The 12,933-nt window shown below is 39.5% G+C and overlaps 2 protein-coding genes across 2 annotated transcripts in view; both read right to left on the bottom strand.

Moving 5' to 3' along the window:
• The window catches only part of MIB1 (MIB E3 ubiquitin protein ligase 1), a 134,003-nt gene extending 123,344 nt beyond the window's left edge, over window positions 1-10,659 (bottom strand). The window contains exon 1 of the mRNA XM_059409325.1: window positions 10,417-10,659. Within this exon, the coding sequence (XP_059265308.1) occupies window positions 10,417-10,645 (229 nt within the window). The 5' untranslated portion in view covers window positions 10,646-10,659. The remainder of the gene's footprint in view (window positions 1-10,416) is intronic.
• The window catches only part of SNRPD1 (small nuclear ribonucleoprotein D1 polypeptide), a 273,414-nt gene that overhangs the window by 154,927 nt on the left and 105,554 nt on the right, over window positions 1-12,933 (bottom strand). The gene's annotated exons all lie outside the window — the stretch shown is intronic.

The raw sequence follows: 12,933 nt of genomic DNA, 5'->3' as shown, positions 1-12,933 counted from the left end.
CCACTAAGTTAAATGACTGACACCTTATCTTAGTTGTTTTCTATCAACTGACTTATAAGCCAGTTGTATAGAACTCAGAACCCATTTTTCCTCCAAAACAAAGTTTTAAAGATAATTTAGGTACCAGACTATTTCACAAGAACTGTTTACACAGAGCTATGGGCATACAAAGATAAAAACTGTTAAAATTGATAAAAACTCTCAACAGAGTGGGCTTAGAGGGAATACACCTTAACCTTAACACAATAAAAGTCATATACAGGGTGCCTGGGTGGCTCAGTTGGTCAAGTGTCAGCACAGGTTGTGACCCCAGGGTTCTGAGACTGAGCCCTGTATAGGGCTCCCTGCTCAGCAAGCAGCCTGTTTCTCCCTCCCTCTTAGCCACTCCCCGCACTTATACTCTCCCACTCTCTGTCAAATAAATAAATAAAATCTTAAAAAATTAAGGTCACATATGATAAATCCATAGCTAACATCATATTCAATACTCTACAATTAGGAACAAGACAAAAATGTCCACTCTTGCCACTTTTATTCAACATAGTATTAAAGTCCTCACCACAGCAATCAGACAAGAAAAAGAAACAAAAGGAATCCAAATTGGTAAAGAATCTGTCATTATTTGCAGATGACATACCATATGTAGAAAACCCTAAGAAGGCCACCAAAAAACTATGAGGACTAATAAATGAATTCAGCAAAATTGCAGGATGCAAAATTAATATATAGAAATCTGTTGCACTAGTAACACTAATAATGAAGTAGCAGAAAGAGAAATTAAGAAAACAATACAATTTACAACTGTATCAAAAGGAATAAAACACACGCAAATAAAATCAACTAAGGAGGCGAAAGACCTGTACACTAAAAACTAAGATATTGATGAAAGAAACTCACAATAAAAAAAAAGACAATAGAAACAAACAGAAACAGGGCGCTCATACACTGGAAGAATTAATATGGTTACAGTGTCCATAATACCTAAAGTAATCCACAGATTTAATGCAATCCTTACCAAAATACCAATGGCACTTCCCACAGAGGTAAAACAAATAATCCTAAAACTGTATGGGACCATAATAAAGATCCCAAAGAGCCAAAGGAATCTTGAGAAAGAAAGAAAGCTAAAGATATCACAATCCCAGATTTTAAGCTATAATACAAAATTACAGTAATCACAACAGTATGGTACTGGCATGAAAATAAGACACTGACCAATGGAACAGAATAGAGAGACCGGAAATAAAGCCATGCTTATACGGTCAATTAATCTACAACAGAAGAGGCAAGAATATACAGTGGAGTACTAGGAAAACATACTAGTACTAGACAGCTACATGCAAAAGAATGAAACTGGGTAATTTCTTACACCATACATGAAAATAAACTCAAATTAGATTAAAAACCCAAATATAAGACCCCAAGTCATAGAACTTGTGAAAAAAAACACAGGCAGTAACCTCTTGGACATGGGCTTTACTTTAACAACATTTTCTGGATATGCCTTCTCATCAAAGGAAATATAAGCAAAAATAAACTACTAGGACTACATCAAACTAAAAAGGCTTTTAAACAGTGAAGGAAACCATCACAAAACAAAAAGGCAACCTACTGAATGGGAGAAGATATTTGCAAATGATATATCTGATAAAAGTTTAATATCAAAATACAGGTAAAGAACACATACAACTTAACATTAAAACAATCCAATTTAAAAAAAAATCCAATTTAAAAACTGGCGGAAGACCTGAATAGACATTTTTCAAAAGAAGACAGACAGATGGCCAACAGACACATGAAAAAATGCTCAGCATCCTAATCACCCAGAAATGTAAATCAAAACAACAGTGAGATATCACCTCACACCCAGTATCAAAAAGAAAATAACAAGTATAGGAAAGGATGTGATGAAAAGGAAACCCTCATGCACGGGGAATGTAAGCTGGTGCAACCAGTAAGGAAAACAATATGGAGGTTCCTCAAAAAATTAAAAACAGAACTACCATATGATCCAGTAATTCCACTGCTGGGTATTACCCAAAGAAAATGAAAGCACTAATTCAAAAAGATATATCCACCCTTATGTTTACTGCAGCATTATTTACAATAGCCAAGCTACAGAAGCAACTCACATGTTTATTGACAGATGAATGGATAAACATGATGTGGTATATACATATATACATATGTGTGTATGTGTATAGATATGTATATATGTGTATACACACACACAATGGAAAACTACTCAGACATTAAAAAAAAAATGGTCTTGCCACTCACAACAACTTGGATGGATCTAGAGGTTATTATGCTATGTAAAGTAAGTCAGACAAAGAATGACAAATATCATATGATTTCATTTACACCTGAAACCTAAAAAACAAACAAAAAACAGCAACAAAAAAGGGAAAGAGACTCCTAAACATACAGAACAAACTAGTGGTTGCCAAAAGGGAGAGGTGTAGGGGAATAGACAAAATAGGTGAAAGGGTTTAAGAGGCACAAACTTCCAGTTATAAAGTAAATAACTCACAGAGATGAAAAGTAAAATGTAGGGAATATAGTCAATAATATAGTAATAACTTTGGTGAAAGATAACTACATTTCCAATGGTGAACACTGAGTAAATGACAGCCCAGGTCACAATCTTAGGGTCCTGGGATAGAGCCCCACATTATTGGGTTCCCTGCTCAGCAGGGAGTCTGTTTCTCCCTCTCCTGCTGCTGCTCCATCTGCTTGAGGTCTTTCTCTTATTCCCTCTCTCTCAAATAAATAAATAAAATCTTTTAAAAGAAGATGATGATGGTGATAAGGAGGAATATTCTTTTTTTAAAAAGCCATTTTCTGGGGCACCTGGGTGGCTCAGCTCATGATCTCAGAGTCCTGGGATCAAGCCCCACATCGGGCTCTCTGCTCAGCAGGGAGCCTGCTTCCCCGCTCTCTCTCTCTGCCTGCCTCTCTGCCTACTTGTAATCTCTCTCTGTCAAATAAATAAAATCTTTAAAAAAAAAAAAAAAAGCCATTTTCCTATAGGTATTTAAAATGCAAAAGTTCCTTCTAGGTGACTTAGAGCAATGGTTTCCAAAGTGAGGTATACAACTCAGGAGATACAGAACATGATCCTTTGAAATGCAAGAGAAAATGGAAGTTCATGATGTCTTATTGATAATCACAAACTCTAAGCGTTTTTGTAAGCTAGCAGCAAACTCACTGAGTGATAAACCCTGATCCTGAACAAACAAAATGCTATATATAGTAGGTAGTCTTTATCATCCCCTTAGTATCATTATTCTTATGCTTCCCTGCAGAAATATTAATTTATCTGATTACATGGTACTGCTGTGAACTTCAAAGTGGGTATTATGTACTGTGTTGCAAACACAGCATATTATAGTTCTAAAATCCAAAAGTATAAACTTAGTCCCAAGCATTCTAAAAAAAGGGGGTTGTGGACTTTCACTGAAACTTTTACTTTTACATTTACTTTTTTTCTAAAAATCTAAAAATGAAATTAAGTTTTACTAACTGTAAATTAGTCAGCTGACACTAATACCTTCAGTGGCCCTGTATAAAAACACATACCACAGGTGTACTGAAGGTGAGTGAGAGACTGAGAACACCTGGGCCCACCACTGTTGCCCACTTCTGGCACATTAAGACATACTGAAGCTTTTTTGTGCCTAATTAAGTGGATTTGTGGAATGCATGCTAATGACACAAAACAACATGTTGTTGATTATCTTGAGACAAAGTGTTTAAGAGGCAAAATTAAGAATGAGTTCCATATTTTTCACTTACAAAATAAATGAAAAATTAATGTTTCAAAATTACACACATTTTCTGGGATCAAAAGTAGGCATTAGTGGTATGCTCCTTATAAGATCTTTTAATTATGTTCATTTAATGTGTCCTAGGTAAAGATGATGTGAGAAAATATGTGCTGCCCAAAAGAAACTGAAGTAAGCAAGGTGAAAACTGGTATTTGGAGATGTTACCATCATTATACGGTCTTTAATAACAAAATGATGTGTATCACCAATTTTCATATTCATACTTGAAAGAAAATAATATTTTATTTCATTTTAAATTCAGTAAATTCAGAATCATTGATTCAAAATATAAAAGAGAAACACCTTCCAATTCATACATAAGAAATGATTAGCATTAAAAAGGAGGGATGGGACGCCTGGGTGGCTCAGTTGGTTAAGCGGCTGCCTTCGGCTCAGGTCATGATCCCGGTGTCCTGGGATCGAGTCCCACATCAGGCTCCTTGCTTGGCGGGGAGCCTGCTTCTCCCTCTGCCTCTGCCTGCCACTCTGTCTGCCTGTGCTTGCTCTCGCTTCTCTCTCTATGACAAATGAATAAATAAAATCTTAAAAAAAAAAAAAGGAGGGAAAGTTACTAACTAAATTTCAATAAAAATTTTACTGAACTGGTAATGCAATAGAAAAATAAGATTAAGATTTAGTAAACATTATTCATTAGGGTCCAGTCAGAAGACAGAAACTATACCAATCCATCACTTCTAGAAATGGGTAAACAAGGGGGGAAAAAATGAGAGTACTAAAATATAAGAGGCTTTAAAAAAGCATTCCATAGGGTTAGGATCCAAACCTTGATGAAAGGGTCGGACCAGCTGGTGCTGGTATCAGTGAGTGGGGGCATGCTGAAGATACTTCTGGTTATACTGGAACAAAGTACACGAGAATCAAATACTGACACTGAAACCCTACTGGATAAGATGATACCAAAAGAAAGCTAGTAAAACAGAAAAGAGCAAGTTCCTTCTCCCACTCCAGCCTTCCAGTGTCCTTTGAGCATCCCCTATTTGCATAACCAAGTAGGATCAGATGGCAAAAAATAATATGCAGAGTCCTACCACAGCCTTAAAAGAGTGGGCTGAAGCCAAGACACAAGAGCTTAATAACCAGCATAACATTCAGAAATGCACTTCTTTCTTTTGGATCAACTATCTATCTTTCGGAGTTCTCCTAAAAGCTACAGCACCTAGCAAAATCAAGAATGGAAACAAAATCAATTTAGAATCAGACTTGATTTACTAATATATTAAAATAAGATTTTCAAAAAAAGAAGAAAAATCATACTGCTCTCATTTTTAAAAAGAAGAATATTCTGATGAGAAGCAAAATATCAAAATACCACCCCGATTGTTGGATCCTTTCCAGTGCAGGTGTTAATCCTTTTTCTGCATATATTTTTCCATAATTTTTCAGTATTTAAAATTTACATAAAAAGCACAGTACCATCTATAGTACCTTTTTGAAAACTATTTTTTACTTAACAAATATTTGGTAAAAATATACTATATATACATAGTATACTTGTATATACTATATATATACATTCTTTCACCTTAGCTGCTAATATTTTATTGTGAGACTCATGTAACATGATATACAAATTACCTAAAAACTTTCAGTAGTTACCAAATTATTGCTTTTATAAACAATAATGCAATGAATTTCTTTATACATACCTTTTAATGGATTTGTGCCTAAGGATTTCATGGATATACACTTAGAAGATTTTCTTAGTTGCAGAATATGTGCGTTGTAAAGTTTACAAGATTGCCAAACTGCTTCTTAAAGTGGTTGTATCAATTTACTGTCCCACCAATAACCTGAGAGTTCTAATGTCTCCACATTCTTTATCAATACATACTATTTTTAGACTTTTAATTTTTGTCACTCTGACTGGGGTGAAATACATCTTTTTAAATTTTTATTTCCAGGTTAGCTCTGAGTTAGCTATATGAATAGTTATTAGCTCTTTACTATTAACATCAAATCAAATTTTCACAGCTAGAGGAAAATTTCTATTTAAAATTATCTAATCCATTTATCTCATACGTAAAGGAAAAAGCCAGCTAGCTGGCTTCTAACTTCTAACTGAAAACTTTCTCCCATACCTGGTAATATAATTACCTATGTCACCCCCAACCACACAATTACAAGCTAATAATAAAAGGTCGATTTTTCTCAGTAAACAAAAGAAGCTTTATAGTCGAGGTAAGATTTCAATAATCTGAATATTGGGTAAGATATGACAGTTAAGTAGATATGACAATGTCTTATCTTCTCCCACGGGCAGAGCTTGGTTTCAACAGTGTAGGATGACTGGAACTTTAAGCTGCTGTTTAGAACAAAAAGCAAAACAAACAAACAAAAAAAATGTAAAAGATTAAGAACACTGATAAAGTAAAAAAAAATAATACCACAAGAGTAAAGACAGACAATCTGGAGCTGGAAAATTTGACAGCGTCACATGCAGCTCAAATACTGTATGTAATAGTATTGTAAATTTCAAGGTCTGTGGATTAGTTAACGGTATTGTACTAATGTTATTTTTCTGGTTTCAATAATTGTAAGATATTAATACCTGAAGATGAGCAAGGAGCAAAAGGAAACTCTTTTTACTGGTTTTGTAATTTTTGTAAACCTGAAATTATTTCAGAAAGGTTCAACTTGTTTTTTTTTTTTTATTTTATTTATTTATTTGAGAGAGATCACAAGTAGGCAGAGAGGCAGGCAGAGAGAGAGAGGGGGAAGCTCCCTGCTGATCAGAGAGCCTGATGCCAGGGCTCCATCCCAGTACCCTGGGATCATGACCTTAACCAAGGCAGAGGCTTTCACTCACTGAGCCACCCAGGTGCCCCAAGATTAAACTTATTTTTATTTTAACTATTATGTAAAGAAATACCAAGTACTGTATATAATAAATATAACATTTAATAAACCTTGAGAATGTAATAAAGTACCAATAGACATCAATTATCAAATATTTTGAAGAAAAAAGAGAAAAGAAAATTGAAAGTAGTATTATAGTCCTGGGGTAAAACCAAATCTAACAGTTTGTGATTTGTTCAATCCTTCAAAAAAAAAAAAATGCTAAAGATATTAAGTCATAGAAATCAAAATTCATTTCAAGAGCACTGCATAAGAAGGCTAGCTACCCTGCATCTAGAAATGCTTTTAAAATGTCTGCTAAAAGAATCAGACGAACAAGATGAATTATTACACGCAACAAATTAAATGAGTAAAATTATCTTGTAAATTAAACTGAGATCTTAAAACAATTACCTCTAAAAACATCTGCTTTTATACAAGATAATGAAACTATGACAGATATACTTCACACCACAAAGCACACAGACAACATTAATATCCCTTCAAAAATTACTGTAATATAGGATTTGTTACACTTTACTCTAGAAAGATTTTTAAATTTCCTCATAAACGTGCAATTACCAATACCAAGATGACTGCAAATTATTGAGCTGTGGTGAAATTTTAGCTTGAGCTAGCAAGGTAAAATCTTTTAAGAGCCTGCAGAAACAGGTATATGCCTCATTCCAGGTAAAACGTCAGAGTATAAAGTGCTAAAATGTCTTTGGACAGCAACCAGTCAGTTATCTATCAAAATGTTAAATATGTGTACCCCTTGATGCAATTCTATAACAGAAGTACTCAACACATATGCATAGGATTTATTCTGTTTAACAGTGAATAAGAAGACCTGAAACAATATAAAATGCCCACCAAGAAAGCACTAGTTAAATACATTATGGTGTCTAGTCACTGGAATATTATGCACTTATAAAAGAATAAGATAGACCTACATGTGCTAACATAGAACAATTCCCAATATATTAAGTGGAGGAAACAAAAGTGCAGAAGAGAATACAGTTTTTACCATTTGTGCTTTAAAAAGGTAGATTTACAGTATATTAATAAATATGCTTGCAAAAAATAGGGTATGTAAGAATACACAAGAAACTGGTAACAATGGCTGTCCCTTTTTGTACTGTTGAATCTTTTCTTTTGGGCATGCATATACGTCTTTCCCAATGTTTAAATAACCAGCTAAGAAACACAATTTTATGGGGTGCCTGGGTGGTTCAGTGGGTTAAAGCCTCTGCCTTCGGCTCAGGTCATGATCCCAGAGTCCTGGGATCGAGCCCCACATCGGGCTCTCTGCTCAGCGGGGAGCCTGCTTCTTCCTCTCTCTCTCTCTGCCTGCCTCTCTGTCTACTTGTAATCTCTGCCTGTCAAATAAAGAAATAAAATCTTTTTAAAAAAAAAGAAAGAAACACAATTTTATGAATTATCTGTTCAAAAAAACTGAGATGACTTGTGTTAGTTTCCTTTTTGTCACTGCCAATAACAAACAGGAACCCATTTCAGATTTGTTAGGTTTTGTTAAATTCAATCATCAAGCCTTAGAAGTAGCTTATTTATTAATTAACTCAAAACGTATTAAAGACTTTAAAGTTAAGATCTGAAACCATAAAACTCCTATAAGAAAACACAGGCAGGAAAAAAAAAAGGAAAAGAAAGGAAAGAAAACACAGACAGTAAGTTCTTTAACAATGATTTTGGCAATGATTTTTTTGGACTGGACACCAAAAGCAAAAGCAACAAAAGCAAAAATAAACAAGTGGGACTCCATCAAACTAACGAGTCACTGCACAGCAAAGGAAACCATCAACAAATGAAAGAACTTACTGAATGGGAGAAAATGCTTGCAAATAATGCATATAATGATTAATATGTAAAATACATATAGAACTCATACAATTCAACAGCAGAAAAACCAATTTGATTTAAAAATGGACAGAGCATCTGAATATTTTTTCAATGAAGATATACGGATGGCCAACACACATGAAGAAATGTTCAACATCACTAATCATCATAAAAATGCAAATCAAAACCACAATGAGACATCACCTCACACTAGCTAGAATGGCTACTACCAAAACAACAAGAAACAGCAAAAGATCAAAAACAGAACTACCATAGGATCCAGCAACACTTCTGGGTATCTAGCCAAAGAAACAGAAAACACTAATTCAAAAACATTTGCATCCTCATGTTCACCGAAGCATTATTTACAATAGCCAAGACAAGGAAACAATCTGTAAGTCTATCAATGGATGAATGGATAAAGAAAATGTGCCCCCACACACACACACTGGAATATGAACTCAACCATAAAAAAAGAATTAAATGCTGCCATTTGCAACAATATGAATGATCTCAAGAACACTGTACCAACTGAAATAAAGGAGAGAAAGACATATACCTTATGATCTCATTTATACATGGAATCTTTAAAAAAAAAAAAAAAAGCTCATAGATACAAAAGCTCAAAAATACAAAGAACAGATTGGTTGCCAGAGGTGGGAAGAAGTGAAATGGGTGAAGGGTGTCAAAAGGTGCAAACTTCCACTTACAAAGTAAACGTCATGGGATGTAATGTACAGTATGGTGACTACAATTATTAACACTGTGTTGTTGCATATTTGAAAGTTGCTAAGGCAGTAAATCTTAGAAGTTCTCATCACAAAGGAAAAAAATTTTATTAACTATGTAGACTATGGATGCTAACTAGACTTAACTGTGATGATCGTTTTGCAATATATATAAATATCAAATCATGTACACAGAAAACTAACAGATGTCAATGATACCTCAATTTTTTAAAAGTAGCTTATTTATGCATTCTGTAAAGTAACAAATTTTAAATTTGAACTACTTTCTACTAAAGACAGTATCATGGACAAATCTGTAAAAATATTTTTGATTAAAGTAATCCAAAAAAATAAGGCTAGAGCTTTATTTTATGAGCACAAGCCTTCAGTTTACCGCACTACAAAAAATTCTAGAGTAACAAACAGATCCCTGATATTTGTGAATCAAGGACCTTGACTCCTTGTGCATGAATGGGTGAGTCTCTAATATATCCTGAGATGGGGTGTTAACGACAAAAAACCAGTGTCTAATCCACTTGGGAAAAGTATTTAACACAAGGAAATGGTTCAACAGCTTGGACTATTTTTCCCTCTATTGGTAATGAAACAATTTAGATGAAAAATCATTCTACAAGGTCCTAATTAACATTCAGCTACTGAAGTCCAAGTCCTTCTATGTATTATAGGAGGCAATACATACACTTATACATACATACATGGTATCTCAACAAATCCGAACTACCAGAGGCCCCTCGGCAATTGTAACCCGTCAACTAAACACCATATGGCTAGGCAAGCCTCTCTTCAGACAGTTATCACTCGGTGGCTGATTAATTTCAATGGGTTATTAGATAGGCCTCTCCAGACCCCTTCCCTAGAGAAGGAGGAGGGGAACAGTCTGTTGTCTTCCCGGTGCTTTGTGCCTTCCAGGCTTGAAACCATCCTGGTGACGGTGCTGCCATCATTTCCCGTGGGAGTAGCGGGGTCTCCTCTGCAAGTTTTTGTTTACCAGGTACTGAACCTAAATCTCTTTGGCTCTCTCCCTTCCTACCGCGGGGCTTCTCCCCGGCAGCCCGACGCCCACCCGGCCTCGCCCCTTCCCTGCGCGCTCGCAAGCCCGGGGCCAAGCGGCCAAGACTCACCCGTGGGCGCGCTGTCCAGGATGCGCAGGTCGTAGGCCCCGGAGCAGCGGTAGTTGGCGGCGGTGCCGTTGTCCCACACCACTACCACCTCCTCGGGGCTCTCGAAGCTCCGGACCGTGCCCACATGGCCCTCGCCGCCGTCCTGCTTCCCCCACTTCCAGTCCGGGCCGCGCACTACCCGGGCCCCGACCCCTTCCACCATCACCCGGTTATTCCGGGAGTTACTCATCGGGGCCCGGGCGGTGGGCTCCGCCGCTGCCGCTGCCGCTGCCGCCGCCGCCGGGGGGCCCGTGAGGGAGTTGGGCCCGGGCCGGACTCTCGGCGCCGGCGGGAGCGGCAGGGAGCCCCGGGGGACGTGGGAATAACTCACGGGGGCGGCGACGCGGTCCCCGCCAAGACCACAACCGCTCTCCAGCCGTCGCCGCCGCCGCCGCGCCCCCCGCTCGGACTGGAGGCCGGACCTCAGCGGCTCAGAGGCCGCGGCGGCGGGCGGGCAGAGGGGAGGGGGCCGTGGGCGGGGACTCCCCCGCTTCCTCCGGGCTCCCCGGCCGGGCTACAGCGACGGCCGCCAGGAAACCACGCTCTCCCCCGGCCGGGAGCGCGGGGAGCGCAGGGGGCCGGGGGAAGCTAGCCCGGGGGAGACGGCGAGGGCAGCGGGGAGCAAGCTTAACTGCCGGCCTTTTTTCTCCCCCAGTCCCTCGCTCCGGGGTGGCCGCCCGACTGCCGGCGCCGCCTCCTCCCCCGTGGACAGCGGTGGTACCTCCCGGCGTCCGGCGAGCGCCCGGGCCCACGGGCCCCCTTCTCTCTGCCCCCGCGCACGCCGCCGCGCTCCGCCCCGCCACAGAGTCCCCGCCGGGCGAGAGCGGCTCCACATCCGGATACTGACGCACTTAAGGCTGGAGCAGCACCTTCTCTGACTAGGAGGGGGAGCCACGGCAACAGTAGGGCGGAAAGGGTTTCGGAGAGTCGCGCGACTGGAGAAAGAAAGGAGAAGAATATCGATCCCTAAGCGTCCTCTCCAGGGCCCGACGAGAGTGCGCATGCGCTCGGCCGGAAAGCGCGGTGGCTGGGGGGGTGGGGGCGGCGGGTGACGGCCGGCCTGAGCCTGAGGCGCTGGAGGGGCAGCACTACGGGGTTGGGGCCTACCGGTGGTGCGGTGCGCTCCATTGGCTGCGACAAAAGGGGCGGAGCAAGAAATCCGTCCCACCTTCCCGGAGGTGGGGCTGGAGGAAATCCTAGATAAATCTAGGGTATGGCGACGCGGGCAGTGAAACCAGGTAGTTGTGATGAGGTCAGTCTTTAAGTTGTATTGCACCTAGGTGTACAGTGTGAACTGGGGATTCCGTCTTGTTTTAGTCGTCTTTTTTAATGGGATCTGAAGTAAGACAGATTATAGCACAGATTAAGGACGACGTGTATTTTTGTATGTGTAAATTTAAAATTTATCAAACTGGAGTGGGTGATTAGGGATGTATTTTTAAGCTGAGTAGAATGGTGTTGAGTGTGAGCTACCTGCAAAGTCCTTTGAAAGCTGTGTCTTGCCTTCCTGCGGAGTCAGGGTGCTAAGTAGACCAAACAGTACACGCTCCTGAGAGAGTTTACATGCACCTTGCCCATTGATAAGCCCCTCCACCCTAGACGTGATTCAGCTCTTGAATACAAAAGACAATCTTGGAAGGAAAATAAGAGGGCCATAAGAGTGGTTTCTGGCTGCCCTTACTTAAATAACATTATGGTGTGTAAGATTTAAAACCATTGTTTTTTAGCCCAGCATGGAGGCATTGTTGCTTTTCCTGAGAGTCACAGGAGCAGGAATACTCCCTCAAAATCAAATAACCAAGTAGAAAGACAATAATCCAGTGGAAAGAAAGGAGGTATAAAATGTGGCCAATTATGTTGTAAAATAAATAAAATATTCTTTATTTTTCATGTAAATAAAACTGAGGAAAACACCAGTATAGAATCCCCAAGACCAAACAGAGCTAATTGGAGAGACTAAACACGATTTAAAATATTTGTTCAGAATAGGCCAGTCAAATTTCTGGTCTGCCTTAAACTATTTTCACCCCAGAAATTTAAAATGTGCTTTTGCCAGAGCTACTCAACTGCAGTTATTCAATTAAGGACACTATTAGTATTTGAGCTCTGCCAGCTCTTCTTCTCTCTCTGGGATCTTTTCTGGTTTCCTTCCTTTCAGGATAACCAATTAGATTCATCAATTGAATTAATAAGTAGACAAAAAGATTCTGGAGGGGGGGCACTTGAGTGACTCATTTACTTAAACTCCCAACTCTTGATCTCAGCTCAGGCCTTGATCTCTGGGTTATGAGTTAAAGCAATGCACTGGGCTTCACTCTGGGTGTGGAGCCTACTTTAAAAAAAATTTTTGGGGGGCGCCTGGGTGGCTCAGTGGGTTAAGCCGCTGCCTTCGGCTCAGGTCGTGATCCCGGGGTCCTGGGATGGAGCCCCGCATCGGGCTCTCTGCTCCGCAGGGAGCCTGCTTCCTCCTCTCTCTCT

Source organism: Mustela nigripes, chromosome 8 (assembly GCF_022355385.1).
Source record: "Mustela nigripes isolate SB6536 chromosome 8, MUSNIG.SB6536, whole genome shotgun sequence".
Taxonomy (NCBI): domain Eukaryota; kingdom Metazoa; phylum Chordata; class Mammalia; order Carnivora; family Mustelidae; genus Mustela; species Mustela nigripes.
Note: the sequence above shows the minus strand (reverse complement) of the source record. Positions and strands in the feature narration are given on the sequence as shown.